Source organism: Bos grunniens, chromosome 29, assembly GCF_055505025.1.
Source record: "Bos grunniens cultivar Pamir isolate PY7600 chromosome 29, Bosgru_T2T1.0, whole genome shotgun sequence".
Lineage (NCBI taxonomy): Eukaryota > Metazoa > Chordata > Mammalia > Artiodactyla > Bovidae > Bos > Bos grunniens.
In genome coordinates, this window is record NC_141193.1 from 3957643 (window position 1) to 3985390 (window position 27748).

At 55.0% G+C, this 27748-nt stretch overlaps 1 protein-coding gene across 11 annotated transcripts in view; it reads right to left on the reverse strand.

The window, feature by feature from the left end:
- The window catches only part of ANO1 (anoctamin 1), a 190204-nt gene extending 163164 nt beyond the window's left edge, over positions 1–27040 (reverse strand). For 3 of the 11 annotated variants that reach the window (XM_086385832.1, XM_086385830.1, XM_086385826.1), the window contains exon 1: positions 9023–9253. In XM_086385832.1, the coding sequence (XP_086241958.1) occupies positions 9023–9080 (58 nt within the window). In that variant the 5' untranslated portion in view covers positions 9081–9253. Of the gene's footprint in view, positions 1–9022; positions 9254–26889 lie in introns of those variants that run through there. The other 8 variants (XM_086385827.1, XM_086385824.1, XM_086385829.1 and 5 more) reach the window with 5 other exon arrangements.
- Between the last annotated feature and the right edge of the window lie 708 nt (positions 27041–27748).

Below are 27748 nucleotides of genomic sequence, written 5' to 3' on the forward strand. Positions count from 1 at the left end.
CTCTGTGCACTTGTTGTTGCCGTTTAGTCGCTAAATTGTGTCCGACTCTTTGCGACCCCGTGGACTGTAGCCCATCAGAGCCCTCTGTCCATGGGATTCTCTAGGCAAGAATACTGGAGTGGACTACCATTTCCTCCTCCAGGGGATCTTCCCGACCCAGGGATGGAACCTGTGTCTCCAGCAGCTCCTGCTTTGCAGGCGGATTCTTTACTGCTGAGCCGCCAGGGAAGTCCTTAAACTGGCGATAATCTTTTGTTTGAGGGACGGGAGGACAGAGGAGAGTGTTTTTTCCGAAAGGCACGATCAAGGGTAGAATGTGAAGCAGCAGAATGTGGGGGCCATCCCCACTCTCCTGCTGGGTTCGCAACCGCGATGGCTATCCCCTCCTCCCTCCCCGCCGGAAAGAACAGCGATAAGAGCAAACATTCAAACACTGCAGGCCGTTCCACCCACCACCCGCCTCCCAGGGAGCCTGAGTCCAGGGAGGTGAACCCGCTGTTCTTTGTTCAGCTCTCATGCCCTCGTGCCTTTCAGCGCGTGGGCATCACCCACCCCCAGGACCCCAGCCCCAGAGGAGCCCAGCGCATTCTCCAGAGTCGCTGCACTGTAGAGCCTGGACTTCACCCGGCACCAGCCAAAGACATGGTGTCCCTTCCAAAGCGGCCAGAGACACAGGGGACGCCAGGCCTTTCTTAAAGGCTGGTCCGCACTGCAGCCTCCCGAAGGGACTTCCAAGGCTAATTATCTGTCGACTCTAACCTCCTCCTTAGGTTTGGGAAGAGGGGAGACAGCACTGGACTTGGAGTAAGCTAACAGGAGCTCTGGCCCCACCTCTGTCACCAAACTGCTGCGTGACTTCAGGAATATCACGCAACCTCTCTGAGTCCCTGTTTCCTGACTTTCTCATTCCAGGGTCTCTGGAGGGGATCCAGGGCATTTGTTAACCTCTTTAAGGGCAGAAGAACACCTGTTCCGATGACTATTTATTAAAATCAAAGACATAATTAGTTAAAGATTTCCCCTTTGAGATGGAAGTTGGAGAGCCTCTGTGTGTGAATGAGGCGGTCAGCTGAGGTCAAGACTCAATTTATGGCTCAGCTGGACACTTCTAACAACTCTCAGAGCTTTGGCCGAGCGAGAGGTTTAAATTGTTTGTATTCTTAGTCACATATTGTTTAATTTATAACCACAACCAGCTGTCTGTGGTGTAAGGCATGCTGATGTTAAAATACGAATTAAGAATGAGTCCGCATATGATAAAGTGCAGTAAACTCAGCTCAAGATGGTTTCACAAGTTGATGGCTACGATCTAAAGTCTACAGCCCAGGGGATTTCACTGGTGTTCCAGTGGCTAAGACTCTGTGCTCCCAATGCAGGAGGCCTGGGTTTGATTCCCCAGTCAGGGAACTAGACCCACATGTTGCAACTAAAGATCCTACATCCTGCAATGAAGAGTGAAGATCTCATGTGCCAAAACTAAGACCCTGTGCACCCAAATAAAGATATATTTTAAAAAATAAATAAAGTCTATAGCATCACCAACTCAATGCAAACTCCGAGAGATGGTGAAGGACAAGGAAGCCTGGGGCGCTGCAGTCCATGGTGTCACAAAGAGCCGGGCACAACTTAATGACTGAATAGAAAGAAAGTGAAGTCGCTCAGTCGTGTCTGACTCTTTGCAACCCCATGGACTGTAGCCCACCAGACTCCTCCGTCCATGGGATTTCCCAGGCAAGAATACTGGACTGAGTTGCCATTTCCTTCTCTAGGGGATCTTCCCGACCCAGGGATCAAACCCGGGTCTCCCACGTTGCAGGGAGACTCTTTACTGTCTGAACCACCAGGGAACTGACTGAACAGCACAATATAAAGAGATTGTATGTGTTATACAAAACACATTATGTAAGCCATCTCTGTATCATCTGCCTAACTATATGTATCTATCTATCATCTAGCTACCTATCAATTAAGGGGAAACCTTCCCGGGGCTTCCGTGGTGGTTCAGTGGTAAAGAATCCACCTGCCGATGCAGGAGATGCAGGTTCGATCCCTGGTCAAGGAAGATCCCACATGCCCTGAAGCAGCTAAGCCTGTGCGCCACAACCATTGAGCCTGTGCTCTAGAGCCTGGGAGCCGCAACGACTGCAACTCACATGCCCCAGAGCCCGAGCTCTGCAACAAGAGGCGCCGCCGCAAAGAGAAACCTGTGCACCTCAACTAGAGAGAAGCTCGTGCAGCATCAAAGACCCAGCAGAGCCAAAATCAAATACATTAATAAAATTATTGAAGGGAAATCTTCCCATGCTATACCAATATCCACAGTGGAGTATTTTTTGCTTAAAATCACTCCTTTTTCATATAGCACACAAATGAAATACACCTAACTCCCAGGAGGTCATCTGAGACCACAAACCCTGTGCAAAGGAGTCCTGAGCTGGTCCGGGCACCTGCCCACTCCCAGCCTCCTCCAAGTTCTGGTCTTAGGGGTTTAAGGACAAACAGAGGGTGTGTAAAACCAAACTGGCAAAAACCAGCTCAGGCCTGGCCTTCTGGAACTCTGCAGAGTGCTGGGAGAGCCATGCTAATAGAATACCCCTAGCAGCGGGTACAGGGATGACTGTAAGTAGTCGGGGAGAGGTGCTGAGACGCCGCTGGCCATCGGAGTCAGGGAAAGCCTCCAGGAGGAGGTGATGGAGCTTGGAGGGAGAAATGGCCAAGAGCCCAGGGAGCAGAAAAGAAGGGATGAAGGACCAGAAGGTCAGTGAGGTTGAACAGCGAGGGGAAGGGCTGGGGACGAGAGGGAACCCTGAGAGGCAGGTGGGCTTCACCTGTGGGCCAGGTGAGGGCTGGCGGGGTCCAGCGCGGTGGGGAGGAGGGGGTCAGCCTGGAGGCAACAGGGGAATTGAGGAGTGGGTAGCACAGACACGGGGAGCTGGGGAGGCTTTGAGGGGTGTTTGGGAACTGGTATCAACCGGACCAGGTAAAGGGAGGGTGGGAGGGGGGGGCCAAGCAGAAGCGTGACAGCACCACGCAGAGCCGGTGGGAGCGATCTGAGCCTCCTGGACTGAGGACAGGGCTGGGGTTAGGAAGGAATGCTCTGCAGGCCCCACTCCAGCCCGGAGCCCGACGTCCTCAGCAAGAGAGTTTGCAGTGGGAACCCGCGGACAGACCGGGGCTTTCACTCACTCTCCTTCCCCTGGAACCCCCAGTCCCCAGCTGTTCTCTGACCAGGAAACAATGTAATAAAAAATATGCTCAATTATGCCTTATTCTAACAGCTCACATCAGTAGCTCCATTTCCATCCCAAACAGTGCGTTCAGACTTCTCCAGCGAAGTGCCATGTAAATGCATTAAAAAGTCATTATACGCCCGAGGCCGTACGTGGGCAGCAATCATTCCGGTTTAGTGTGAAAAGGAAAGGATTAAATCTTGGGTGTCAAGGGGAATGTTTGCCCTCCACGCCCAGAGGCAAACAGGGGGGCAGCCGGAGGGAGGAGCTTTCGGCTGCCCGGCGGGGGTGGCGCCTGGGGGGTTCCTCTGTGCATGTGGGAACCCGGAGCCCAGTGGGGCTGCATTGAGGTGCAAGCCCCCTAGGTGGGTGAGGGGACCCCTGGGTTGCAAACGAGCAGCCTGGCTTACCAGGCAAGACATCACACACAGGCCCTCCGAGGGCTGAATGCATGAAACTAGTAATTTGTCTACCCAGTGGCCACGTGACCATGGTCAAATGGATTTCTGAAGGTCGGAAAGCTTTTGATACTTCATTACGCAGCGTGAAAACCCTGACACGTGTGCCCGGCGCTGGAGGCGGAGGGCCCTGCCGGCTGCTGGGGGCGCCCACGCCAGGCAAAGCCAGGCTCGGGAGAGGAAGAGCTGGCGAGAGACACCTGGCTCCCTGCGGGGGTTCCAGCAGCAGCAGGGCCCCACCCCCCAACCCCAAGGACTGCCTCCCGGTCAGAGGGCTGGGGAGGCGTTAGCAAGTTGCAGAGGACCCCATGTCTGGAGCTGGGGACCCAGATTGGATCCTCGTCCAGCGGCCCCAGCGCTGACCTGAGTCTCAGGATCCGCCCACCTCCAGCCACGCTGACTGATCCCCAGGGCGCCCTCGGCTGTGTGAGCCTGGGCATGTTACTTGGTGTCTCTGTGCCTTGGTTTCCTCATCTGTCACAAGGGGCTCGTGATATTACTAATGCGTTACCAACTCATCAAGTGAATATTAAAGGAAATGGTACACGAAAAGGGCTTGGAACAGTGCCTAAAACAGGATGAGCGGACAGGAACCGTCAGTTATCCTCCACTCCCTCTGCCAAGCCCTGTGCTGGGGCTACAGCATGGACCCATCAAGTGAGGCAGACGTGATCCATGCAACCCGTCGTGTGTCTGATGGAAGGGACAGCTCAGGTGAGGCAGGTGGTGGGACAGCTGGGTGGATGGGTCCTCAGCACACAGGGCTTACTTAGCCCAAATCAGGGCCCTTCCATAATGAACATCACAACATAAATCAACACAGGCTGTAAACTTCATGGCAGCAGGACCATGGCTACCCTGTATCTCCAGCTCCCGGCACTGTAAACGGCCCCCAAATGGAGCATCATCTGCCTCTAAGTTGAATTATGCGTCAAACTGCAGGTACCAGGCAGCTTCCTCCATGAGTGACAGGACAGCACGGAAGAGACACTCACTGTGTGTGAAGTGTCAGAGGACAAGATCCAGGGAGGGAAAAGGCCAGCTGGAGGAGGAGCGCAAACATCTGCATGTCTTACAATGGCAAGGGTGTAATATCCAGAACATATAAAGAGCTCCTACAATTCAACAACAAGAACACAAACAACCCCTAAAAACTGGGCAAAGAAATTAACAGATAAACAAAGGCTATGTGGGCTTCCCTGGTGGCTCAGATACTAGAAGATCTGCCTGCAATGCAGGAGACCTGGCTTTAGTCCCTGGGTCAGAAAGATCCCCTGGAAGAGGGCATGGCAACCCACTCCAATATTCTTCCTGGAGGACCCCATGGACAGAGGAGCCTGGCGAGCTACAGTCCACGGGGTCGCAAAGAGTCAGATACTACTGAAGCTACTTAGCATCCACACACACGGACTCAAACAGACACTTGAATGCAAATTTTTGTTGCAGCTTTAACCACAATAGCCAAAAGGGGGAAATAACTCAAGTGTCCATTGAATGAATGGATAAGAAATATGTGGTCTCACATTCGATGGACTGTTATTCAGTCATAGAAGGGAATGAAATTCTGATACCTTGAACCTTGAAAGCGTGTAAAATGAAATATGCCAGACACAGAAGAACAGATACTGTGTGACTTCGCTCCTCTGAAGTACCTAGAATAGTCAAATTCATAGAGACAGAAAGTAGGGGAGATGTTACCCTGGCCTGGCGGTGGGGGAGGAAAATGGAGAGTTATTGCCTAATGAGCACACAGGTTCTGTTTGGGGATGATAAGAAGAGTTTTAGAAATAGATAGTGGTGATGGCTGCACAACATTCGAAAAGGACTTGAATGCCACTGATTTGTATGCTTAAAAATGATGAAAATGTTATCTCTGTTTAATGTCAACTAAAAAAACCCCAAAAGGTGAGCCCCTCACCTACCCTAACCCACACCTGTTTCTCCTGCTCAGTCCAAAAATCTTCCAGCTGCTCTTTAAATTTTCTCTTACTCTCAGACCCTCCATGTGATGTGTGGCCAATCCTTGTCCGCTCTACTCTCAAAACACACCCGGAGACTGCCCTCCGCTTGTCACCAGCGACTCGCGCCTGGATTACTGCAAGAGCCTCCGGACCGGCTTCTGCCCTCCCCGCCTCAGCCTTCCCGTCTTTCCCTTTCAAAGCAGCCAGGGGGATCCTGCCCAAACCTAGATCCGCTCTAGACCCTTCCAGAGGCTCCAGGGGCCCATGACAATCTGGACTGCCTCTCGCACTCCCTTTGGACTCCGTGAGCCCAGCTGGCGTGTTTCGGGCACTCCAGGCATAAGGCTTTGCACTGGCTGTTCCCTCTGCCCAGCTTGCCTTTCTTCCACCTCTTTGAGGCGTGCAGTCCTGCGCTGCCTCCCGATGAGGGCTTCTCTGGCCCCCCTTTCTAGTATATGTGCTGCCCAAGCGAGCATATGGCCATCCTTTTGAAAATCGCCCCCTATTTTGTTCGACTTATCTTCATGGACTCATCACCAGCCAACATATGAGATATCGAATTCTTCTATGTGGTCAAGAAAGCTTTCCGAAGGCCAGGACTGCGTCTGCTTTGTCCCCGCTGTGTCCCAAGCCCAGAGGGTGCAGTACCAGACACCCTGCAGGCCTTGCATAGCTGTTTGCTGAACAGGCAGGTGAAAGTTTCAGGGGCCAGCCCTCCCATCCTCTCTGAGTGGGGAGCAGCGTGTGGTGACAAGCCACAGCCAGGCTGCCTGGGGTTCACACCTTGCATCTGCTGCTTCTCAGCTCTGTGACCTTCAGAAATCTCTCCATGCCTCGGTTTTCTCATCCACCAATGGGGAGACAACAGGGTCCACCTCACTCACTGTGATGACGCCCGGCCCACAGCAAACTGCTCAACCAACAACCATCTTTACCCACCAGCCCTCCTTCCTGCTCCCCATGCCCAGGGTGTCATCAGTGGAGAGAGGCACATGGGCTGGTTTCCAAGAGGAGGGGACATCCTGGCAGGGTTTTGAGGGATGAGCAGGAGTGAGTTGGGCGGACATGTCCTGGGGGAGGGGTGCCTGTGTCCACCTCGCCCTAACTCCATCTGCCCTTGTGGGAGGTGCAGGCCATGGGCTCGTGAATAAATAGCTTATTAACAAACAACGAGGGAGCTTAAAAAGAAGGCAGAGAAGGAGGTAGCATCTGTAATGACTGTTGCAGGGAAACAAGACTGAGCTGGTCCTGGGATGTCTCAGGACGCTGGGTAGAACGTCACACCTGGGGCTGTGGACAGATGCGTGTGGTGATGAAGAGGGGAGGGGCAGTACTCAGGCACAGCAGAGCAGGAATAGAAAAAAGGCTGTAGACTCAAACCCTCCAGGTTGACAGCTAAGGCACAGAGAGGTTGGGTAGGTTGAGCAAGGTCACAGAGCCGCACGCAGCAAGGCTGGGATTCAGAATCGGGTTCTCCACAGCTGCACCCGCCGTGAGGACGTCTGCGGTCAGGGCCTCAGCGCCTGGCGCGGAGACAAGGAGGGAGCTAAGCCCTCTTTCCATCCTCCACCTCTGCGGCTTTATTACTTCCTATTGACCCGCACGTGCGAGTGCGGCCTCTGGGCCTTCACTGAGACAGCTAGAGAGGGAGGGTGATGCTGTCAGAGTTCGCCCACATTCTTGCATGCTGGCTGTGGCAGAACCGGGTGCCGGTGGCAAACCCAGGAATGGAGGTTGGAGCACTAGTCCTAGGGTCTTAGACCTGTCACTGCTGAAGCCCAGAGCAGGAGAAGAGGGGCGAGACCCCTGCCCATCACACAGAGCGGAGACGCAGGTGAAAGGAGCAGAAAGCCTGCTTTAGGGGTGGAGCCCGTCTGAATCAGACCGTCCTGAGAGCCCCCGGATCCTCACGTCAGAGATATGGCCCGCCCCCCAATTAAAAGGCTCTCAAAACCAAAGAGCAAGCCCCTCCAGCTAGTACATTCCTGTGTGCAGGAATTACAGCTCCAGCTGCATCCCTGGGTGATTCTGCCTGGTGGGGGCAAGGGAGGACCAGAAATCTCATGGGAGCTGGACCCAGGCATCACCCTGGGCTCCAGTCTCGGTAGCCCCGTGAGCTAGCTGTGTGGTCTCAACTTCTTTGTCTGCACAATGGGGATGATTCTGCTCCCAGCTTGCAGGGCTAGGCTGAGGGTTGAACATGTGAAGTGCTTAGTTCGGTGCCCAGCAGGAGGCAAGACCTTGCTTAGCCGCTCACAGATGCTGAGTTTGGGACTCATGAATGCATCATGTCCACAGGGCTGGAGGCGGCCCCTCGCGCCAGCACAGCCAGGCCCTCCTGGCTGACTTTCTCAAGCTTCCCCGTTCCCAGGTCTGGCCTTCCCCCTCTGGCTGGCAGTGCCTTCTCTGTTCCTCCTGAAAAGACTTTGATGGGTATGGTGTCATTTCTAGAAAGAAGTCCAGTTGGGGCTGTTTAAGAAGCAGACACCAGGATAAGTTTCTCCATGGGCATCCCTCACCCCTAGAAGAGGTGAAGGTTGGGGTAAGGAGAAGCGACCAAGGAACAAGGAGGAGGGCTTCCTCCTCAGCGGCTCCTGGCTCCTGGTTGCAGGTGGCTTTGACTACAGGGCACAGCATACCAACCAGGGCGCTCCCGGTTGGAATTCGGCTGCGTAATTAAAGCCAAGTGCAGGCTGTAGCCCCTTGTCAATGTCCCTCTCTGAGGTTTATTTAATAACCTCTGAACTGGGAGGGGAAAAAATCATCCAGGAAACATGGCTTGGGTCATTTATTTTAAAATTATTGGTACAAAAATAGCCAGGGTCGTGATTTATGTTCAGGGAGGGGCCGAGGAAGTCAGGGACTCCCCCTCCCAACTGCCGTCCAAGTCTCACTTGTCTCCCCCTCCAAGTTTCACGCAGTTTCCATTATGACTTCAAGTCATACTAGTTACTTTATATCGCAAATAAATCTCCGGAAGAGCACGGAAATATTATGTGTATTAATAGCCCCTGTAAAAACATCCGAAAACCTTCCATCCGCCTAGGGCTTGGACGATTCTGTCCCGGGAATGGGAAACCGCTCGGCTGGCCGATGCCGGCCAGGGGGCCGCGGCGGCCCCCAGCCCCGCCCATCTCGCGGTCTGTCTGTCCGCTGTCAGTGTGTCTGTGAGTGCCCTCAGTGACCCGAGGCCGACAAAGTACCCCCACCCAAAAGCTCGCGAGGGACGTCCCCGCCACCGGAGACAGGGGTCTCTGTCTCCTGCTCCCTGCACGCCCCTCAGTCCCTGGGAAACCGCTGTCCCCGAAAGACCTCGATGCCGCTGCCGCCACACCCGGGTCCCTCGCCCCTCGCGCCGGCCCTAGATACTCACCAGCTGCGGGGGCTTCCTTGGGGGTCAATGCCTCGAGGCCGATGTCGTCCTCCAGCATGGCGCGGCTCACTGCCCGGCTCCGGTGCGCCCCGGACCACGGGATCCAGGAGAGGAGGGGCGACCAAAAGCCCCCCTAGAGGTCTGAAGCGGCTCCGGGCGCCGGGGTCCGAGCCCAACTCGGGAGGGGACGGTCCCCCTCTGCCTCCCCAGACGCAGGACACGAAGCCGGCGCGCCGGAGCCAAACTTGGCCGCCCTCGCGCACGGCCGAGCCGCTCCTCCCCCTCGGCTTTCTGGGCAGGGGGTCCCGGCCCGCTCCCTGCCCCCCAGCCTCCCGCGGGGCTACCTGCCGACACCGCCCTCGCCCCGCCCAGTGCGCAGCGCGACTGCCCCCGCGGCCACCGGACACCGAGGGAGCGCGCGGGACGCTGGAGACCAGCAGCCACGGCAGCGATCCGCCGCGGGTCCCGCCCGCCCCGGCCTCCTGCTCTGAGGGGCGCGTCTCCACCGGCTGTCTGACCCGCTTATCAGTCGGGGTGAACAGTGGAGCCCTGAGCCGCTGTGCTCAGCGGGCCCCCAGATAGGGCCCCGGGAAGGGGGTGCTGACTGCGGTGGGGGCGGGGGCGGAGAGGAGGCAACGACCCAGAGAGACCAGCGCAGCGTGGGGCGTCAGCGGAGAGCGCGCTACCCCCTCTCCTAGGCAGCGGGACCCCAAGTCATCACTCTCAACTTGTCAGAGGCGGGAGGTAGTGAAGCCCAGGGAAGCGAAGGCGATCGGGAGATTACAGGGCAAGTGCCTGGCTTGAACTTGAACCCTCACCTATGCAGAACTTGGGAATCTGAATAAGGTGAGAACTGTTCCCAAATAGGAGAAAACTCCTGTTATTTGAGGATTCCAGCCTGCGAGGCTAAGAGGACTCAGCCAGGGGTGCCCGCAGGGGCTTCCCCCACATCCTGCAGGCTGGCTCAGGGCTAGGAGCCGGAGGTACCACTCTCTAGCCCTGTTCCTGTTTAGAAGGTGAGGTCTGGACATGCCAGCATCCTCCCGGGCAGCGGCTATGTGGGCACTAGGAGTGCACAGAGCGCCTCAGGCAAGGCGCCTCCTGTGTCTTTGCAGACCTCACACCCATGACATCTCCGAATAAATACCATCAATTCTGAGGCAGAACTGCCTTAAACAAAAGGTTCACTTAAGCTGCTCCCTGATCACTGCAGAGCAGTGGTGGGGCAGGAGCAGACTGCTTCACCTTTTGAAAGGCCACCTCCCACTTTCTGCAGTCCGAGGAGGAGCCAGGCTGGTGCTGAGAGCCCACTCACCCAGGCTGGGGACCCCTAGCTCCCCTGCCAAGTAAGCAGTCCGTGAGCCCCCCGGCTTTGGCTGGCTTGGGGAGGAGACTGGATCTGGCCCCTCTGTGGGGACAGACCACATCCACTAGAAAGCCGTCTAATGACGCCCCCAACCCCGCCAGGCCTGCTGGGATTGACAGCCACGTGTACCGATCGGTGGAAATGCTCTAGTAGCAGCAAAACCACAAAGAAGTGCTTCCTGCAGGAAAGTTCTCCCCTGCCCCCCCACCCCAAGTGCTGTGTACAGAGAGGGGACTCAGGCCTCCTTCCTCTCAGGGGCTCAGGGAGAGAGGTGACCTGGGATTGTCCTTGGTATTTATCTCGTTTTGGTCTAGACTGAAAAACTGGGCTTTGAAGCACCTGGAGGGGAGCTGTGGGGGGTCACTCTGTGCAGAGGCTGCCCAGAGGCTGTGTACCCCGGATGTATACCCAGGAGGGCAGGGGAAGCTGCAGGGAGAAGAGGCACTGCAGGGGCCCTTGCTGGGGCCACGTGAATTTCCCAGAGCCCTTCCAGCTGACCCAAACCACTGTTGTGTGGGAGTCCAGATACGAACTCATTTTTCTTGGAAAGGTCTGATAGCCAACGTGATACATAGCAATAGCTCCGTTGTGTAAATACACAGAGAAAATTTTAGAATTCTAACCCCTGGAATGATGAACTATAAACCAAAAAACGCTCAGGAGGAAAAAAATGTAAATAGGTCCTGGGGCTATTTTTAACCATCATTGTTTACCTTTTGAGGGCAGAGAAGAGCTATTGTCTAGTTAGCTAGGTTTAAAATGCACATTATTTAACGTATTATTATTAGCCGAAATATGTTAAACAGCCATTAATAGATGTTGATTCATTCTGATCGAAGCCATTTTTCTTCTTTTCATTTCTTGGCTCCAATTAAGCTACGTTCTGATGAAACCCTTCAGCTGTGTCCAACATATGCAAAAGAGCCCGTTGGAGATCCAAACCCTTTTAAAAAAGATATTTCATCCTATCAAGTTTTAAAAGATATTTCAGTAAATACCCAAACCAGCTCTTTTTTACAAAGATTGGTTTCGGCTGCTATTTTGGTAAATGTTGCCAGGCTGGGCTCCCCTGTGGCCTGGACAGGGAGCGAGTGCCCTAGAAGAAGGGGTGCCCTGGGTCCCAACTCCTTTGCCTTCCGGGGAGCCCCAGCGCCCACCCCCTGCGCAGTCAGGAAGATGTTGATGTCAAAAGCAGAGTGGGGCAAGTGGACTGTCCCGGGGAGGGGGTACGCGTGCTGTCACAGCCGTCATTACGGAATACAGTAATCACGCAGCACAATGCTTGTAATTATGGAAAATGGTTTCCCTTTTCGGCAAAGCGGGGAAGGGAGGGAGGGAGGGAGAGAAGGCAGTTTGCAGCGAAGGCCAGCACTCAGGCCCTGGGCTGGTTTTAAATAGGCTTTGTAGGGTGAGGCCAGGGCCCCGCTGGAACAGGCTCAGCCCTCCCCAGACCTTATCAGACTCCATTCAAGGTCTCCACTGCCCCAGATTCTGCTCGGGGGCGGGTCAGAAGCCAGAGCTGCCTGGATGGGAAGTGTCACGGGGCCTACAGCCACCACCCACCCCCCAACCGCAGATCCCTCTGTGCCCCTGCAGTCACCCAGCCCCTGCGAGAGACCGGGAGGTGCCCAGCCTGTCACATACACAACCGCAGATCCCTCTGTGCCCCTGCAGTCACCCATGCCCCTCCGAGAGACCAGGAGGTGCCCCAGCCTGTCACATACACAACCGCAGATCCCTCTGTGTCCCCTGCAGTCACCCATGCCCCTCCGAGAGACCGGGCGGTGCCCAGCCCGTCACACACACAACCGCAGATCCCTCTGTGCCCCTGCAGTCGCCCATGCCCCTCCGAGAGACCAGGAGGTGCCCCAGCCTGTCACATACACCCTGCCTCCACTGTCACTGTTCCCTGGAACACGTCCGGGGTCACAGGGCGCCGGAATGCTCTCTTCTCGAGAAGTCTGTTTTCATTCCAGTCCTATCCTCTGAGCGTCTCTTCCTCAGGGCCTAGGGCCCCTACTCAGGGCTGGCAGGAGGTGAGGGTACAAGGGGTGTCTCCCACCCCCTGAGCACCGGTACAGTCTGAGGAGATAAGCAAGCTGGAAGAGGCGTTAAGCCCCGGGCCTCACAGGGAAGGAGAGGGACCCATCCAGCCGTGGACAAGTTGCTTCTTGGCCCCTCAGTGTGTATGGGTGAAAAGGGGCTTGGCAGGAGCTGCCTCTCGAGGGTTTGGGGAAGCTGGAGAGAGACACTTCCAGCCCAGAACCTGGCGCATCCTAAGCCCTGGATTAGAGGGTGTTGTTTGTGTCCCCAGATGAGCGGGCAGGGCCACGTTGCCGGCGCTTTAAGGCAGGAGAGGCGGCTCCTGGGGGCATCTCGGAGCCGGAGTGGCCCCTGACCTGGGACCCAACTGGCGTGGGTGGGTTTCTGGGGGTTAAGGGTGGCTTTAGGGGAGAGGCCGGGAAAAGGAACAGAAGTGACGGAACAGGGTGGCCTGGCAAATGATGGGGTCGGGGGAGGGAGGAATCTGCAGGCAGGGCCGGCCGACTGTGGGCTCAGGCAGCTGCCCTGAACGGAACAAGCAAGTCCTTTCTTGCGGGGGCTGCGCAGGGGGAGTGGCATCAGGGTGCATTTCACATGCCCATCACTATGAGCACAACCCAGGACCCCGGAGGGTCACTGCCCCTCCCCGCCCCGGTAACCGTCAGCTCGCTGTTCCTCCCTGGCGGATCCATCCACGACCCTCACATCAGTGGGATCGCACCAGCCCCCGGCTCCATCAGGTCCCCATTCCTCCCTGGCGGATCCATTCTTGATCGTCACATCAGCGGAATCGCACCGCGTGTGGTCTTTTGTGTCTCATCCGTTCCACAGTGGTTTTCTTTTCTCATAATTTTCTTTTTTTCAAAATCCATGATGTTTTTGAGGCTCATCTACATTATAGCATATTTCAGAACGTCATTTCTTTTTGTGATTGAATGATATTCTGTGGTCTGGCAAGGTCACATTTGTTTGTCTATTCATCCATTGATGGTCCTTCAGGCTGTTTCCAAGGAGCCTTTTGAAAGGACTTGAGGAGGGGAGCTTCCCTGGTGGTCAAGCGGTTTAGAATTTGCCTTCTAATGCAGGGGACATGGGCTTGATCCCTGGTTGGGGGACTAAGATCTCACATTCTCTGGGGCGACTAAGCCTAAGCCCCACAACTACTGAGAAGCCCCTTTGTCACAAGTGCCACAGTGAAGACTGTAAGGCCTGATGCAGACAAAACAAACAGATTAACGGAAAGGAGCTGAAGTGTCTCACGAAAGTGCCTGCAAGGACTGAGGGGGTCCCAAGGTGGCCCAAGGCCCTGGGCAAGGCTGACAGGGAGTTCAGTGGCTAAGAGGAGGAGGGAGCAGGGGGCAGGGGGGAGGGGGGAGCGGAGTGGAAGGAGGAGGAGGACTAGAGAGAGGACCGCGAGCTGGGAGAATCCAGCCCAGCCTTCTGGGCAGCTGGGGACCGGAGGCAGCTGCTTGCTGCTGATACGAGGGGCTCCCGACTGTGGCACGCAGTCGCTGGAGTGAGCCTGGGCACCCGCGCAGATGCAGAGGACTACAGCTGAAGCGGGTCTGTGTCCGAGGCCTTAACCCATGCCGGGGCCTGCCGACAGAGGCAGCCACCTGCCTGGCGCTTCCCCTTGGGCGTCTGTTTATGTAACAAGCTCTTACATAGCACTTACTGTGTGCCAGGCCCTGTTCCAAGCGCTTCACAATTATTAGCTCTGTGCCGTCCATTCTATTATCATCCCCACTTTACAGTTCAGGAAACTGAGGCTCAGAGAGGAGCAGTCCCTTGCCTGAGGTCACACAACGGTAAGAGCTGGAACTCAAACCCTTCCTTCTTAGAGACTTATCAAATGCATTTGTAAAGAACTCGATACTGCGATTGGAAATGGAAAATCAGAATCACCAGCAGGTGACAATTTAATAAAGGACAATAAAAGTACAACCATGTTCAGGTCGACCTGGGGTCTATGCCCCAGGGACCCTGAGCCTGACATGGTGCCAATCCCCGGGAGACCACTTGGTAAAGAGGGCATGGAGCTCCAGGCACCAGACTGAGATTTCCTCCCTGACACGCCCCAAGTACCTGCAAGGGGCGTGAAAACCACACTTCATTCTCCCCATGTCCCCTTGGCACTCAGGCAGGTCTGTAGAGCACTCAGGCCCATGGACTGCCTCTGGGGAAATACCAGAAATAACACTGATGGCTTCCGGGCATTACACAGGCTTTGTGAGCCCATGTTGTCCATCTTCCCCCGCAGACACAGGAGAGTAGCCTTGGCCTCAGAGATTTCAGGCAACACAAGTCGCTGGAATTAAATATTCACTCATAGTCAAAGCTATGGTCTTTTCAGTGGTCATCTATCAATGTAGAGAGCTGGACTGTGAAGAAGGCTGAGCGCCAAAGAATTGATGCTTTCAAACTGTGGTGCTGGAGAAGACTCTTGTGAGTTCCTTGGACTGCAAGGAGATCAAACTAGTCAGTCCTAAAGGAAATCAGTCCTGAATATTCATTGGAAGGACTGATGCTGAAGCTGAAACTCCAATCCTTTGGCCACCTGATGTGAATAGCTGACTCCTTGGAAAAGACCCTGATGCTGGGAAAGATTGAAAGCAGGAGGAGAAGGGGACGACAGAGGATGAGATAGTTGCATGGCATCACCGACTCAACGGACATGAGTTTGAGCAAACTCTGGGAGTTGGTGATGGGCAGGGAGGCCTGGCGTGCTGCAGTCCATGGGGTCACAAAGCGTCAGACACGACTGAGCGACTGAACAACAACGTTATCTTTACCCAGGTGACCTCAGCCACGTGAGGTCTGGGTCACACTTCCCACTCACGGCTAAGGAGGCTGTGACCTCAGCCACGTGAGGTCTGGGTAATACTTCCCACTCATGGCTAAGGAAGCTGACTCCCAGAGGGGACCAAGGCTTGCCCAAGTCCTCATAGCTAGTAAGTGGCAGAACTGGGAGTCATATCCAGGTCCAATGTGTTCCAGAAATTTCTAGTCAACTCCAGAATTGTTTCCAGTGCACTGTACCAAACTCCCGTTTGTTTCTCTAGAATTTGGAATTTGCATGGATGGACCCGCCACGCTCCTTGCAACACATTATTATGGGTCAAGAAGGCCATGGAAACAAAAGAAAGAACCCGTAATCAGCCCTTTTTATTTCCTACATCCAGAGTTCACGCTGGGGCCTCCTTGGCCTCTCCTCAACCTTAGTCTATTTGTTTGTTTGCAGAATGAAGTTGGTGAAGGGCCAGAGGGAAGACACTCCGCTAGTGATCTTCCAGGTATGACTAACGTCTTGTGGCCTGTTTACCCTTAAAGGCTGACCATATTGTTTGAGTTTGGGGAATTAAACGGACTCTAATTAATGGTGCAAATATTTACGCTCGATGCCCCATGAAAGAAAACAGCCTTTTTTTTTTTTTTTTTCAGAGTAAAGAGTATCGATGCCAAGGCTCTTGGCTATAAACCGGAGGTGGTGGCGGGTGGGGGTGGGGGTGGGGGTTGATGGTAGGGACATGACAGGTTCCAGATGGTTTCAGAGTTATCTAAGGATGGTAGATGTATCTGTAATTCAACACACCTGGTGCTTTCTCGCCCGCAAGGCCCAAGGACTATCCAGTGAGCCCTCAGTGAAGTGAAGGAGGAAATGGCCTCCCACTCCACCATTCTTGCCTGGAGAAGCCAATGGACAGAGGAGCCTGGTGGGCTACGGTCCATGGGGTCGCAAAGAGTCGCATATGACTGAGTGACTAATGCAGGCGCGCGCACACACACACACACATACACACCCCAGTTGAGACATCAAGCTTTACTCAGGAGTCCAGGGTAAAACGGTCTCCAGAGAAGGATCGCTTCCCATAGAGTTTATTTTAAAAATAAAACAATCAAGAAGGCATCTGTCATTTCCCAGGGGATCTGTTTCTTAAGGCTCAGCTGTTTTCAGGTACTTGGCCACTCCACCATCTGATATCGGTACTTGTGGGCAAGTTAGCACGTCCGATGGCTGGAGGACCGGCCCCCCCAGAACCGCAGGGCAGCCCCGGAGTCACTCGGGGTCTTCTGCACAAGGGGACAGATGTCTCCCAAAGGACAGCCCCTTCTTCAGAGTTGCCTGGGAGATGTTGATTCCCAGACAAAGAAAACGTCAGCAGCATTGCCCCTGGGGACACCGGCCACCTCCCCCCAGAGCAGGGCTCCTTGAGGCCCCTGGGGGGATTTTCTTCCCCTCTTTCAGCCACATATGCAAATGACAGCCACTCAGAGAGAGGACTGTTCACAGACCCTCAAGATAACGCTTTCCCAGACTTGGGAGGGAATCTGAGAAGGAAAAGCGAAACTCTGACCCCGGCTATCTCCAAAGGGCTCAGGGCCTGGACGACACTCCGCCCACGATGGCCTGGCAATGGTGCATGGGCCGGTCATCCGAGGGCCAGGCCGATGGGGAGCCAGCCTCCTTTGTCCTTGAAAAGCAGAGTAAGTCGTGTCCTCAGGCCGCCCTCAGGCTCCCCTTTACGAAACATTTTATTTAAAAAGCAACAGCGGTCAGCCTTTGAGGCTTGGGGCCGTGCTGGCTGGAAGGAGGGCGTCGGATGGAGGCCTGGCCCACCGCACAGGCTGCTGGGCTGGGCCGCGCCCCATTTTTTTTAATCTGTTTGGCTGTGACAGGTCCCAGTCGTAGCACTCGGAATCCTTGCTCGTGGCTGCAGCGTGCGGGATCTTTCGTTGTGGCACAGGGGATCTAACTTCCCTGACCAGGGATCGAACCCAGGCCCCCCGCGCTGGCAGCGTGGAGTCGCAGCCCCTGGGCCACCAGGGAAGTCCCTGTGTCCCCCTCTGAAAAGGCAGCCCTGCCGCCCACCTCGTCCCCACTGCAGCTGTCAGCGACCTCCCACCCACAGCACAGGTGGCCTTGCTGGCAAGGGGCAGGCCTGGCCCTCAGCGCCCTGCATGGTGAGCGAGGTGCTGGGTGCGGGGCGAGCCCTCCATCAGCCACAGTGCAGGGTCTGGAACAACACCCAGCTGTTGGCAGCATGTGTACCAGTTCTGCGGCCTTTGATCACGGCAGCTGGAGTATTTGGGGATGGAAGGGCATCTTCTAGCCGTTTCCATGCACACGGGCAGGACCCTCAAGTCATCACCTGTGCCAGGGATGGTGAGACAGGTCAGGAAGAAGTACCCAGAGCTGTGTTCCGGCCCCTTCTTTTAATTTCGGTCTAAAGAATGTAGGACCATTTGGGGCGAACGTGGTGGCTGTGTTTTCACTCTGGGCAACCCGTCCTCTTGTGGTCAGAGAAGTGTGGTGTGGATGAGTCCAGTGGGCATCGGTCCCAGCCGCACACCCTCTGGAGCCTTCTCAGACTCTGCCTGGGTATCTGCTCTGTGGTTTGGGGTAACAGGGACATCAACGTGCCCATCTTTGAGGGTGGGGACAAGGATAAGGGAATCCATGTAGGAAGCACCCGGCCTAGAACCTTCTAAGCCCTTGATATGAAATTGCTGTGATATGTATTAATACCATTTAGGGCCTGGTAGCCAATAGCCAGCTTCTTCCAGTGAGACATGAGGCTTTGCTTAAACAACAGGATTCACTGTCTCCAGTCCTGGAGGCTGGAATCCGAGATCCAGGTGTGGGCAGGGCCGGTCCTCCTGGGGCCCCCCTCCTGAGCGTGCAGACGGCTGTCCCCTCCCTGTGTCCTCACAGGGTCGTCCGTCTGTGTGTGTCCGTGTCCTGACCTCCTCTTCTTATCAGGACCCTAGTCCTGTGGGATTAGGGCCCACCCTAGTGATCCCATTTTACCTTATTTATTTCTTTAAAGGCCCCGTCTCCAAATACAGCCACATTCAGAGGGGCTGGTCCTTAGGGTATCCATTTATGAATTTGGAGGTGGGCAGACACAGATCAGCCCAAAACAAGTTTAATGAAATAACAGTTTGCAGAGGTGTGGTCAGGTTAGAGGAAATCATAAGGGCTGGAGAGGCACTTAGATGCTGGCCACAGGCAGATTCCCAGAGATGAGAGAAGGAGAGGGCCTGGCCTCGGGGTCGGGCTGGAGGAATGGGCTGCATCTGGGCACTGTGGCCTCAGCAGTGGGCCCAGCCTGGCGGGAACGGCCGGGAGAACAGACATCAGTGTTCCTCTCCTGTCCTCCGGTCCCCGTGGCGTGCCGCGTCCAGAATCCAGAGGGTGACAGGGGCAAGCAGACACAGTCTCCTGGCCCCTGCCGTCCTCTCTGGGCACAGAGCAGAGCAGGGCAGCGAGGGAGGCTGGTGCACAGAGGCTCGCGGCGCACCCTGTATGAGCGCTTTGACCCCAACCACGTGGACAGCATAACAAACCAAACAAAGCTGAGGGAACTAAAACAGGCAAGCCGGTCGGCGGCTGCGTCCCTGCCAGCCAGTGGGCTCGGAGTGAACAGTCTGAAGTGCAAGTCACCCCGCGTGGTAGACAGCTCCAGCTTCGCACTGGCTGCGGGGTGATTTCGGTTCTGGGACCAGACAGGCTGTTTAGGGCAGGTGGTCCTGGAGAGTGGCGGGGAGTGGCGGGCTCCAGAGGCAGCACCCTAAAGCTTCCGAGTTCTTGACTAATCCCATAAAGGTGCTTTTGCAGCTGCCAAGAACCCAAGGGTCCCCAAGCACCCACAAGCCTCTGTGACAAAGGGGCCCAAACTGCCCCTGAATGGGGGTCCTGGGCCAGCCCTGGGTCTGCTCAATTTTCCCACCCCTTCATTCATGGGCTTCCTTGACCCAGAAAGGCACCAGCCCCTCACTCCTGGCTTTTCCAGCAGTTAGAGCTTGTGGTTCTCAGTGGACCCCCATGAGAGGCTGTCCTGGGGACTCCTCAGGGAGGATGTGGCGGTTTTGGTCATTTGACGGAGGGGCTGCTCAGCACCCAGCCTCCCTTCCTGTTGGGAGATCTTCTGGGTGTGATGTTGATGGATAAAAAGCCACCTCTATGGAAGCGGGTGGGAAGGCTGCGGGTCTGTCTCCCTGGCAACTGGGCCATGCTCAGGTGACCCGGGCTTGGCCAATCAGACGTGCCCGTGTGCGGTCTGGCCTCTGGACCAGAGAGGCAGGGTTAGGATTGTCTCGGAAGGCTGCGGTGCTGTTGTCTGGGGGCAGGGGCAGGACATCCTGGTGGCAGGGGCAGGGGCTGCGGGAAGACGCGGGCTTTCCCACGCGTGGCTTCCCAGGCGGCCCTCAGTCTGTCCTCACAGGGCCTTGCATCATGCTTTGTCCCAGACGGAGAACCAGACTCGGCCTCTGTTGCTTGCAGCTGGGAATCCTGACCCACGGAAAGCGGAGCTTTCACGCATGCCCAGAAGCAGCTCATCTTGAGGTCCCCCGAGCGGGCGTTTAGGGCTCTGCCACCCACAGGTGGTCCCACATTCCTCAATCCAGGCTTTGGGGCCAAGAGCACAGGGCCAGGGGAGGGGGATTCCCATGTGCTGAGAGACTGCGGACTCCCACCTTCCTGCCTTTTGCCAGTGCAGTGATCTTGGGCAAAAGCCTTCCTCCTTCTTGGCCTCAGTTTCCTTATCTGTGAAATGGGACGCATCAGTGTCGTCATGAAGCACAAGTGAGCCAGAGCCCGGAAAGCCATGTCTTGCTCACAGCCGCCGTTCAGGAAGCGTTGAAGGTTATCTTTATCGTACTTCCAGAACCTTATTTTCCCTGTGCTTCATTTTCCTTTGCAAACTTTCAAATTATCTTATTTCTGATAAATTTTACAGATCTTGGTAAGCTACGTTAAAGTCTTTTCGGGACAAGATGGAATCTTAAAAGCTTACACTCAGGTAGACTGAGCTCGAGAGGAATCTGTACCAGCCAAGAAGAGCCATGCCCACCGCTGCTAGCGTGGAGGATGGAAAGCATTTTCATCTTCAAGACGCTCATCATCACTAATTATTAGAGAAGCGCAAAAGCAATACTACAGTGAGGTACCACCTCACACCGGTCAGAATGGCTATCACCAAAAAGTCCATGAATCACAAATCCTGGAGAGGGTGTGGAGAGAAGGGCACCCTTCTATACTCGGTGGAGACGGACGTTGGTGAGCCACTATGGAAAACAGTACGGAGGTTCCTTAAAAAAAGCTAAAAAATAAAGTTGCCGTTTGAGCCAGCCAGCCCACTCTTGAGCATATATCCAGACAGAACTCTAACTGAAAAAGATACATACACTCCTATGTTCCTGGCAGCACTCTCCACACTTGCCAAGACAGGGGAACAATGTAACTGTCCGTGGGCAGATGGACGGATAAAGAAGATGTGGTGCATATACGCACAGTGGGATACTCCTGAGCCGCAAAGATGCGTGAGATAACGCCGTTGTGCGGCAGCGTCATACTGAGTGACGGAAGTCAGAGAGAAAGACAAACACCATATGAGGCCACTTACACACAGAACCTAAAATACAACCCAGAGGAACATATCTGTAACAGGCACGGAGCACAGACTTGTGGTTGCCGAGGGTGAAGAGGGTGGATGGACTGGGAGTCTGGGGTCAGCAGAGGCAAACCATGATATGGGATGGATAAGCAACAAGGTCCTCCTGTGTAGCACAGGGAACTATATTTAATATTCTGTGATAAACCATAATGGGAAAGAATATGAAAAAGAATGTATGTATAACCGAATCACTTTGCTGTAGGCAGAAATTAACACAACATTGTAAACCAACTGTACTTCCACAAAATAAATTAAAAAGTAGATACCCCCAAACAACTATTTTCATCTTTCGTAGAGTCTCTCTCTAAGGACTAACAGAAAAATATTTAGAAAAGCAGATGACGTGAGGTGATAAATATTCATTGAGCATCTGAATCCCCCAGGCACAAGTCTAGCTGCTGAGGACAGAGGGCTTTGAGAAAGTTCTTGCTGCTATGGAATCTCACTCCTATGCAGGAGAAAGAGAATAAACAGATGATGCTGTGCTGGAAAGGGAGGGGTTTTGAAGAAAAATGAAGTGAAAGGAGGGGAGTGGGAATGACAAGATGCCACAGGCAGGGGACAGGCAGGGGTGTTTGCGTGAGGCCTGAGTGAAGAGGGGGAAATTATGCAGGTATTTGAGGAAGAATATTCCGGAGAAGAGGGCAACAGAGGATGAGATGGTTGGATGGTATCGCCGATTCAATGGACGTGAACTTGGGCAGACTCCGAGAGATGGTGAGGAACAGGGAGGCCTGGCGTGCTGCAGCCTATGGGGTCACAGAGTCGGACATGACTTGGCGACTGAACAACGATAACAATTCGGGGCCCAGGACAGCTGTGCAAAGGCCCCATGGGCAGCTCGCTTTACTCTCACAACTGGTCTGACTCAGGAGTGCTGGTGAAGAATAAGGAGTGGAATCCTCCTGCATTTATGAACCACGTCCTCAGGCATACTGCAGGTAAGAGTTCATACTGCATATTTACATGGAAATATCTGATCACAATACAGTGTGAACACGAGAGGAAAATCCAGCAGGCACACGAGTTGTCATACAGCTTCAGGATGAAGATATGTGCGATGAGTGGCTGTAAAATGACAGCGTTTTACAGTTTCCAAAGCAGAAAGAAACACAAATGTGTGTGTTCCTACCCAGGAAATGAGGCATTTCAGTCTTTTGTGAAGCTTGTCTCGTAACTGATTCAGTGCCTGCTGCCCGTGCATTTGGAATAACACTCATATTTTGCCAGGACTGGAAAATATGTGTCCAAACGTCTATGTACTCACTTAAAAAAAAGCCTAGGCATGCTCACGCACTCTGCATTGGAGACCGAGATAAGCTGGCATTTCCAAACACAGCCTGTCAGTCAAATATTCCAGCGTTTCTCTGAATTCGCTCTCACTTTTGTTTCAAACAGAGTCACTTATCCGAAGCAGAGGCCATTTGGGAACAGCTGTCCCATTTTTCAGATGAGAGACCAAGGCTCAGAGTGAGGAGAGGATACCAGGTCCCTTGCCAGCTGACGGCCTGTCCCTAGGACTAGGGATTCATCCCGAACCTCGTCACAGTTTCCTCCCAATATTTATTCCTAGCCTTTTTCTCCGTAAGAGAATTCCTAGTTTTTTAACTGGCATATGTTTACTCAGAAAAAAAGATGGCATGGCTAGGCTTCCCTTACAGCTTGGTATGACTAATGGGAATGAGTCAAAGTGTGTGGGTAACTTCCATGGAGGGAAAGTACCCTTCTCTGCCATTTCTCTTTCCTGTACTGGAATGCAGATTTGATGGCTTGAGCTCAGGCAGTCATCTTGGGCCACAAGGAGAATGCCTTTGCTGAGCATGGCAGAGTGGTCTGAGAGAGGGACCCTTGGTCTCTGATGAGTTTATGAAGCTCCCCACCAACCCTTCCGGACTTCTCTTATAGGAGAGTCACTTTTAATTAATTAATTTATTTATTATTAATTTTTTTTTTGGAGAGTCACTTTTTAAAGAGAACTTTTTCTGTCCCTTGCTGTTGAACCAACAGAGACGTTCCCTGGCTCTCCTCCCCCCCGCCCCCCACCATGTGGCTGTTTGTGCAGCTCTCTCATCATGATCAAGATGAAGAACAACCCCAAGAGAGGGGGCATGAACTGCGCAAGGTCACAGAGCTTCTCTTATGTAAACACTCACTTCAGACCTGCACAGGATAATTGCTAAAGCAAATAGGCCCTGCCTCCGGAGTGGCGGCCAAGACCGTGGCCTGAAGAACATTTCCCGACAGGGTGTTCACGTGACCACTAATCCATGAGGCTGGTGACACTTTGAAGGCCTTTGCCACTGCGGCTGCTGTCAGCCCAACTCTGCCCCACCCTCCCCGGGGACACGCCGTAGGGCTGGGTGGGGACCCACTGGCTCTGAGAAAACACTTCCCTGGAGGGCCAGCCTCTGGGGCAGCTGGAGACAGATTCAACATGCTCTGGCCAGGCTTCTGCTATGAAGCATCACCGTCCCCAGGAGCAAGAAGGTCCTTCAAGCTCGCCTTCTGTCCCTCCCTCCCTCCTTCCCTTCCTCTCTTCCTCCTTGTCTGCATTTCCTATTGGCACAGATTTCCTTTGAGACCCTAAGGGTACTAGAGGGCACCCCCTTGCCATAATCGCCTCTGACCTTCAGCAACTCCTCCCTCCTTGTAGAGACCCCTCCTCTGATTGCTGAGGAGTGACGTCATTCATCCTGGCCACGTTCCTGCCGTTGGGGTCTCCCAGAGCTCCCTAGCTGTCTTTCTCCTTACCCTACGACCCCACAGCGGCATTTCACAACCTCTCTGCTTAGTGAAAAGAGACACAATTTCCCAGTAGAGTCAGATGCTCAGGGCCTCACTCCAGAGACGAAATAGAGGCAGCAGACAAGCGTGGTTCTTCCTGGGTCCAGCATCAGACAATGAGCATCATCAGGGAAAACGCTGCCACTGACGTCATGTCCTTCAAGCAGGCCTCTGTGGTGGCACATGCCCGATTCACAAACGAGGCTGCTGGGAGCTGAGAGTTTGACCCGTGCGTGCTAAGTGGCTTCAGTGATGTCCAGCTTCATGTGACTGAATGGACTGGAGCCCGCCAGGCTCCTCTGTCCATGGGATTCTCCTGGCAAATACACTGGAGTGGGCTGCCGTTTCTTCTCCAGGGGATCTTCCTGACCCAGGGGTCAAAACCGGCATCTCTTATGTCTCCTGCCTTGGCAAGTGGGTTCTTTACCACTTGTGCCACCTGGGAAGCCCCAGGTCACACCAGCTAGGCAGTCCTGGCACTGGGATTCAGCCCTGACTCAGACCAGATCCCCTGCAGCCCTTCCCAGCCTCCACCCTGGGAGGAAGTCAGCACACTTGGCCCTGAAAGGGAAACCCCAGGTCTTTGGTGACAACTGGAGAGGGAAAGTTTCTCACCTGCACCCCTTGCCGGGGACCCTCCCCACAGCCCCCACACCATACGGCAAGATTGTCCCTCAGCTGTCTAACATCCTGCAGTGGTACCCATTTGCTAACTTTGTTTATACTAGCGTGTGACTGACTGATACACGTCTGACTGTTCTCCTTTGGAGATACCCGCTTTCTGATAAAGGTCTCTGAGGACCTAGAGCTTAGTGACAAAGGAATGGAGAAGGAAGGATGCGGGTTCCAAAGCATGACAAGAAGTCTCCCCAGGGAACCCTTTCAAGTTACAGCCCTGTGCTGCCAGCAGGAAGGTAACTTAAGACCAGGTCACAAATCCATGGGCTGTGTAGTTAGCATAGAAGTATTACTCACTAGGCAGCTCCTGGACAGAAATTCTGCCCAAGAAGTGCTCCTGGCAGAGTGGAGTTGCCCCCAGCAAGCTCATCTTCTCTAGATGTCGATGGAGCAGGCCACCACATCTCAACCCTTTCCTGAAAGCACCCCAGCGGCAGCCCCTTCTTCCTGCCTTTGGTATCATCCGCAATCTCATCTGGCCATCCCACCCTGAACACACCTGATCTTGTCTGACCTTGGAAACCAAACAGGGCTGGGCCTGGTTAGTACTTGGATGGGAGATCCCTGGGAATACCGGGTGCTGCAGGCTTTTGGGGCTTCCCTGGTGGCTCAGATGGTAAGGAGTCCATCTGAGAAGCGGGAGACTCAGGTTTGATCCCTGGGTCAGGAAGATCCACTGGAGAAGGGAATGGCAACCCACTCCTGTCTAGTTGTCTGGAGAATCCCATGGACAGAGAAGCCTGGTGGGTGACAGTCCATGAGGTAGGAAAGAGTTGGACATGACTGAGTGATTAATTTTTTCTTCTTTCTCTATCAAAAGTCTCCTGTGCTTGCTCTGAGAATCGGCATTTCCCACAGTTCCTGGAGCGGACTCCCCCTGCTCCTCTATGGGCATCAGGCCGGCCCCTCCCACCAGGAAGGCAGAGCAGTGCCCCCATGGGGGCAACCGAGGAGGAAGTGGGTCTCGGGTCAACCTCAGGGCAGGGATCTCCAAGGCCTGGTGACCCTTGGCAGCAAGCTGAGGGCCCCTCTGAACATCCGATTGCTCAACTCACATTCCTCCTCCCTCTGGCTTGACTCTCAGACACTTTGAGAACAAACCAAAAATAAAAATTCATCCTTTTCCAGCTAATTCGCTCATTTTTGCAAAACCTCACCCCGTCCCCCTCTGCCCTTGCAACTTGTCTCCCACAGGAGGCCAGAGAGCCATTCCTTGGGGGGTGTTCCAGCTTTGGCCAAGGAAGCCCTGTAGACTCTGACCTCTGACCTCCATGTGAAAGCACAGAACGGGGGCCACTGAGAGCAACTTCCGTGCCCTCTGTCCTACAGGAGAGGCTGCCTCAGCTCAGGTCCTGGGGCTCCCTCTGTGGGCGGGGGGACAGTGAGTCCACCTCCTCATTCCTCATCTTTACCTCCATTCATTCGCTCAAGACAGAGTGATGTCATTCATTCATTCATTCACTAATCCAAAGATGGAGAGGGGTGCTAGTCAGATGGATCCAAAGCTTGCCTTCGCTGGCTGATTTCCTATACAGCAGGAAGAGGACTCTGTCTTCAGAGAGACCCTCCACCCTCCCCAAAGCCATCTGGCTAATCCCTGGCTGCCAGGAAGGCCTCAGCGCCCTGGCCCCACCAAGCAGGCCCTCCCTAAGGACGGCTGGAAGGACACCAAGAGAGGTGCGGGGCAAACTGTCCTTGGTGGGTCCTTGCCCACCGAGTGGGGCCTCGCCAGGCAGACGGAGCCCCTCCAAGCACAGGAGGCCTCGGAGAGGGTCCCTCCCGCCCCGAGGCCACGAGCTGTGTGACCCACTGGCCAGCGACTTCACTCTCTGGGCCCAGCCTTACTCTCTCGTGTGAAAGGGGGGTCATGACAGCGCGTGGTGGGGACCAGGCCCCGTGTTTAGAGCCCTTTGCACATCTCAGCTCTAGTGTTTCCCACCCCAGGGTGCCGTGGGGTGGCTGCTCCTGTTGGGCCCATTTTACTGATGAGAAAACCAAGGCACGGAGGGTCAGGCAGTTCGCATCGGGGCCAACCTTGTGGGCCTGAGTGCTCAGCAGATTGTCGGGTGCTCGGTTAGCGTTTCATACTGGCGGCGCGGGGGCTCAGTGGGGACGCCGGGGCACATCTGGGGACGTTTTGGAGGCGTCACCACAGAGGCAGATGCTGCTGGCCTCCAGGGGGTGGAGGCGGGGTGCCTCTCAACGCCCGGGAAGGCCCAGGGCAGCCCCCACGGCCAGAGTGACTCGGTGTCAACAGTGCCAGGCGGAAAAGCCAGGTCTCTGCTCCCTGTTCTTAAGAAGGGGCTTCCCGCCGAGAGAGGGTCTTGCACGAACATTCCCACTGTCACCTGCCCACCCTGGGGGCGCACCTCCGCCACCCCCGAGTCCGGCTGGGCTGGGCACCACAGGACGCTGGGGTCTGTGGGGCTTCCCTGGACCTGTGCAGGGTCTCGGAGGGCAAGACAGGGTGTCCAGGCTGGGTCGGGCAGGGAGTAGCGTTCCCCAGCCCCCCATCCCATGGGGGGCCCCCTCCTTACTCGCTAGCAGGAGGTCCACCGCCGTCTCCTCCATCAGAGCGTGTCCCGGGCGTAGGCCTCAGGTGGGTGCTGGTTCCCCACGGCGGGTCGGGTCACCTCTGCCCTGGAATCTCCGGTGAAGGGGTAGAGGCCGCTCCGGCGGGCCAGCAGAGTTTGCAAAATGAGTCAGCTGGCGAGAGGGTTCAGAGCGTGTGGGTTAATCATTAACACACAGCTTGGACACATCCCCGGGATCCCAGCGGACCCCTGCCGCGTGGCATCCACCAGCCCTGACCACCCATGGTCCTGGGTGACCCACCTGCCAGGGTCCTCTTGGTCTGATTATCTGCTCAAGGGGAGGACCGGTGCCCAGGGATCCTGTCCCTTCATCCGTTCATTTTCAGCTCCGAAGAGGCAAGGTTGTTGAAGGAGAGTGGTCCTGTCTCGTGGTGAACACTAACCCCTGGCCAGCAGCGGTGCCTGCAGATCACCCAGCTGTGCTTCCCCGAGCGTCTGCTCTGTTCCCCGCACTGTGCCAGGCACTCAACAGTGCCGTGCACGCACACAGAGTGTGAACATTCTCACCAGCAAATGGAGGCTGTGTGTCTCTGTTTCACGGGGGAGGGGGGCGAGGTCCAGGCAGGTGGCTGTACAGCGACAGGTCTCGGGGAGAGCGGGAGGAACTGTCTCTGCTGGTGGTGCCTCTGTCTCCCCAGGGCATCTCGGCAGTGCAGGGCATGGTGAGGGCTAAGAGGGGCAGAGCAGGAACAATTCTGAGCACCCGGTAAGCACTCAGTAGGTGTTGGCTGCCTCTCACATCTCAAGGCGAAGGATCCTCGCCTGTCTTGCTGGCCGGCGTGTCCGTACGCCGCCGTTTTGG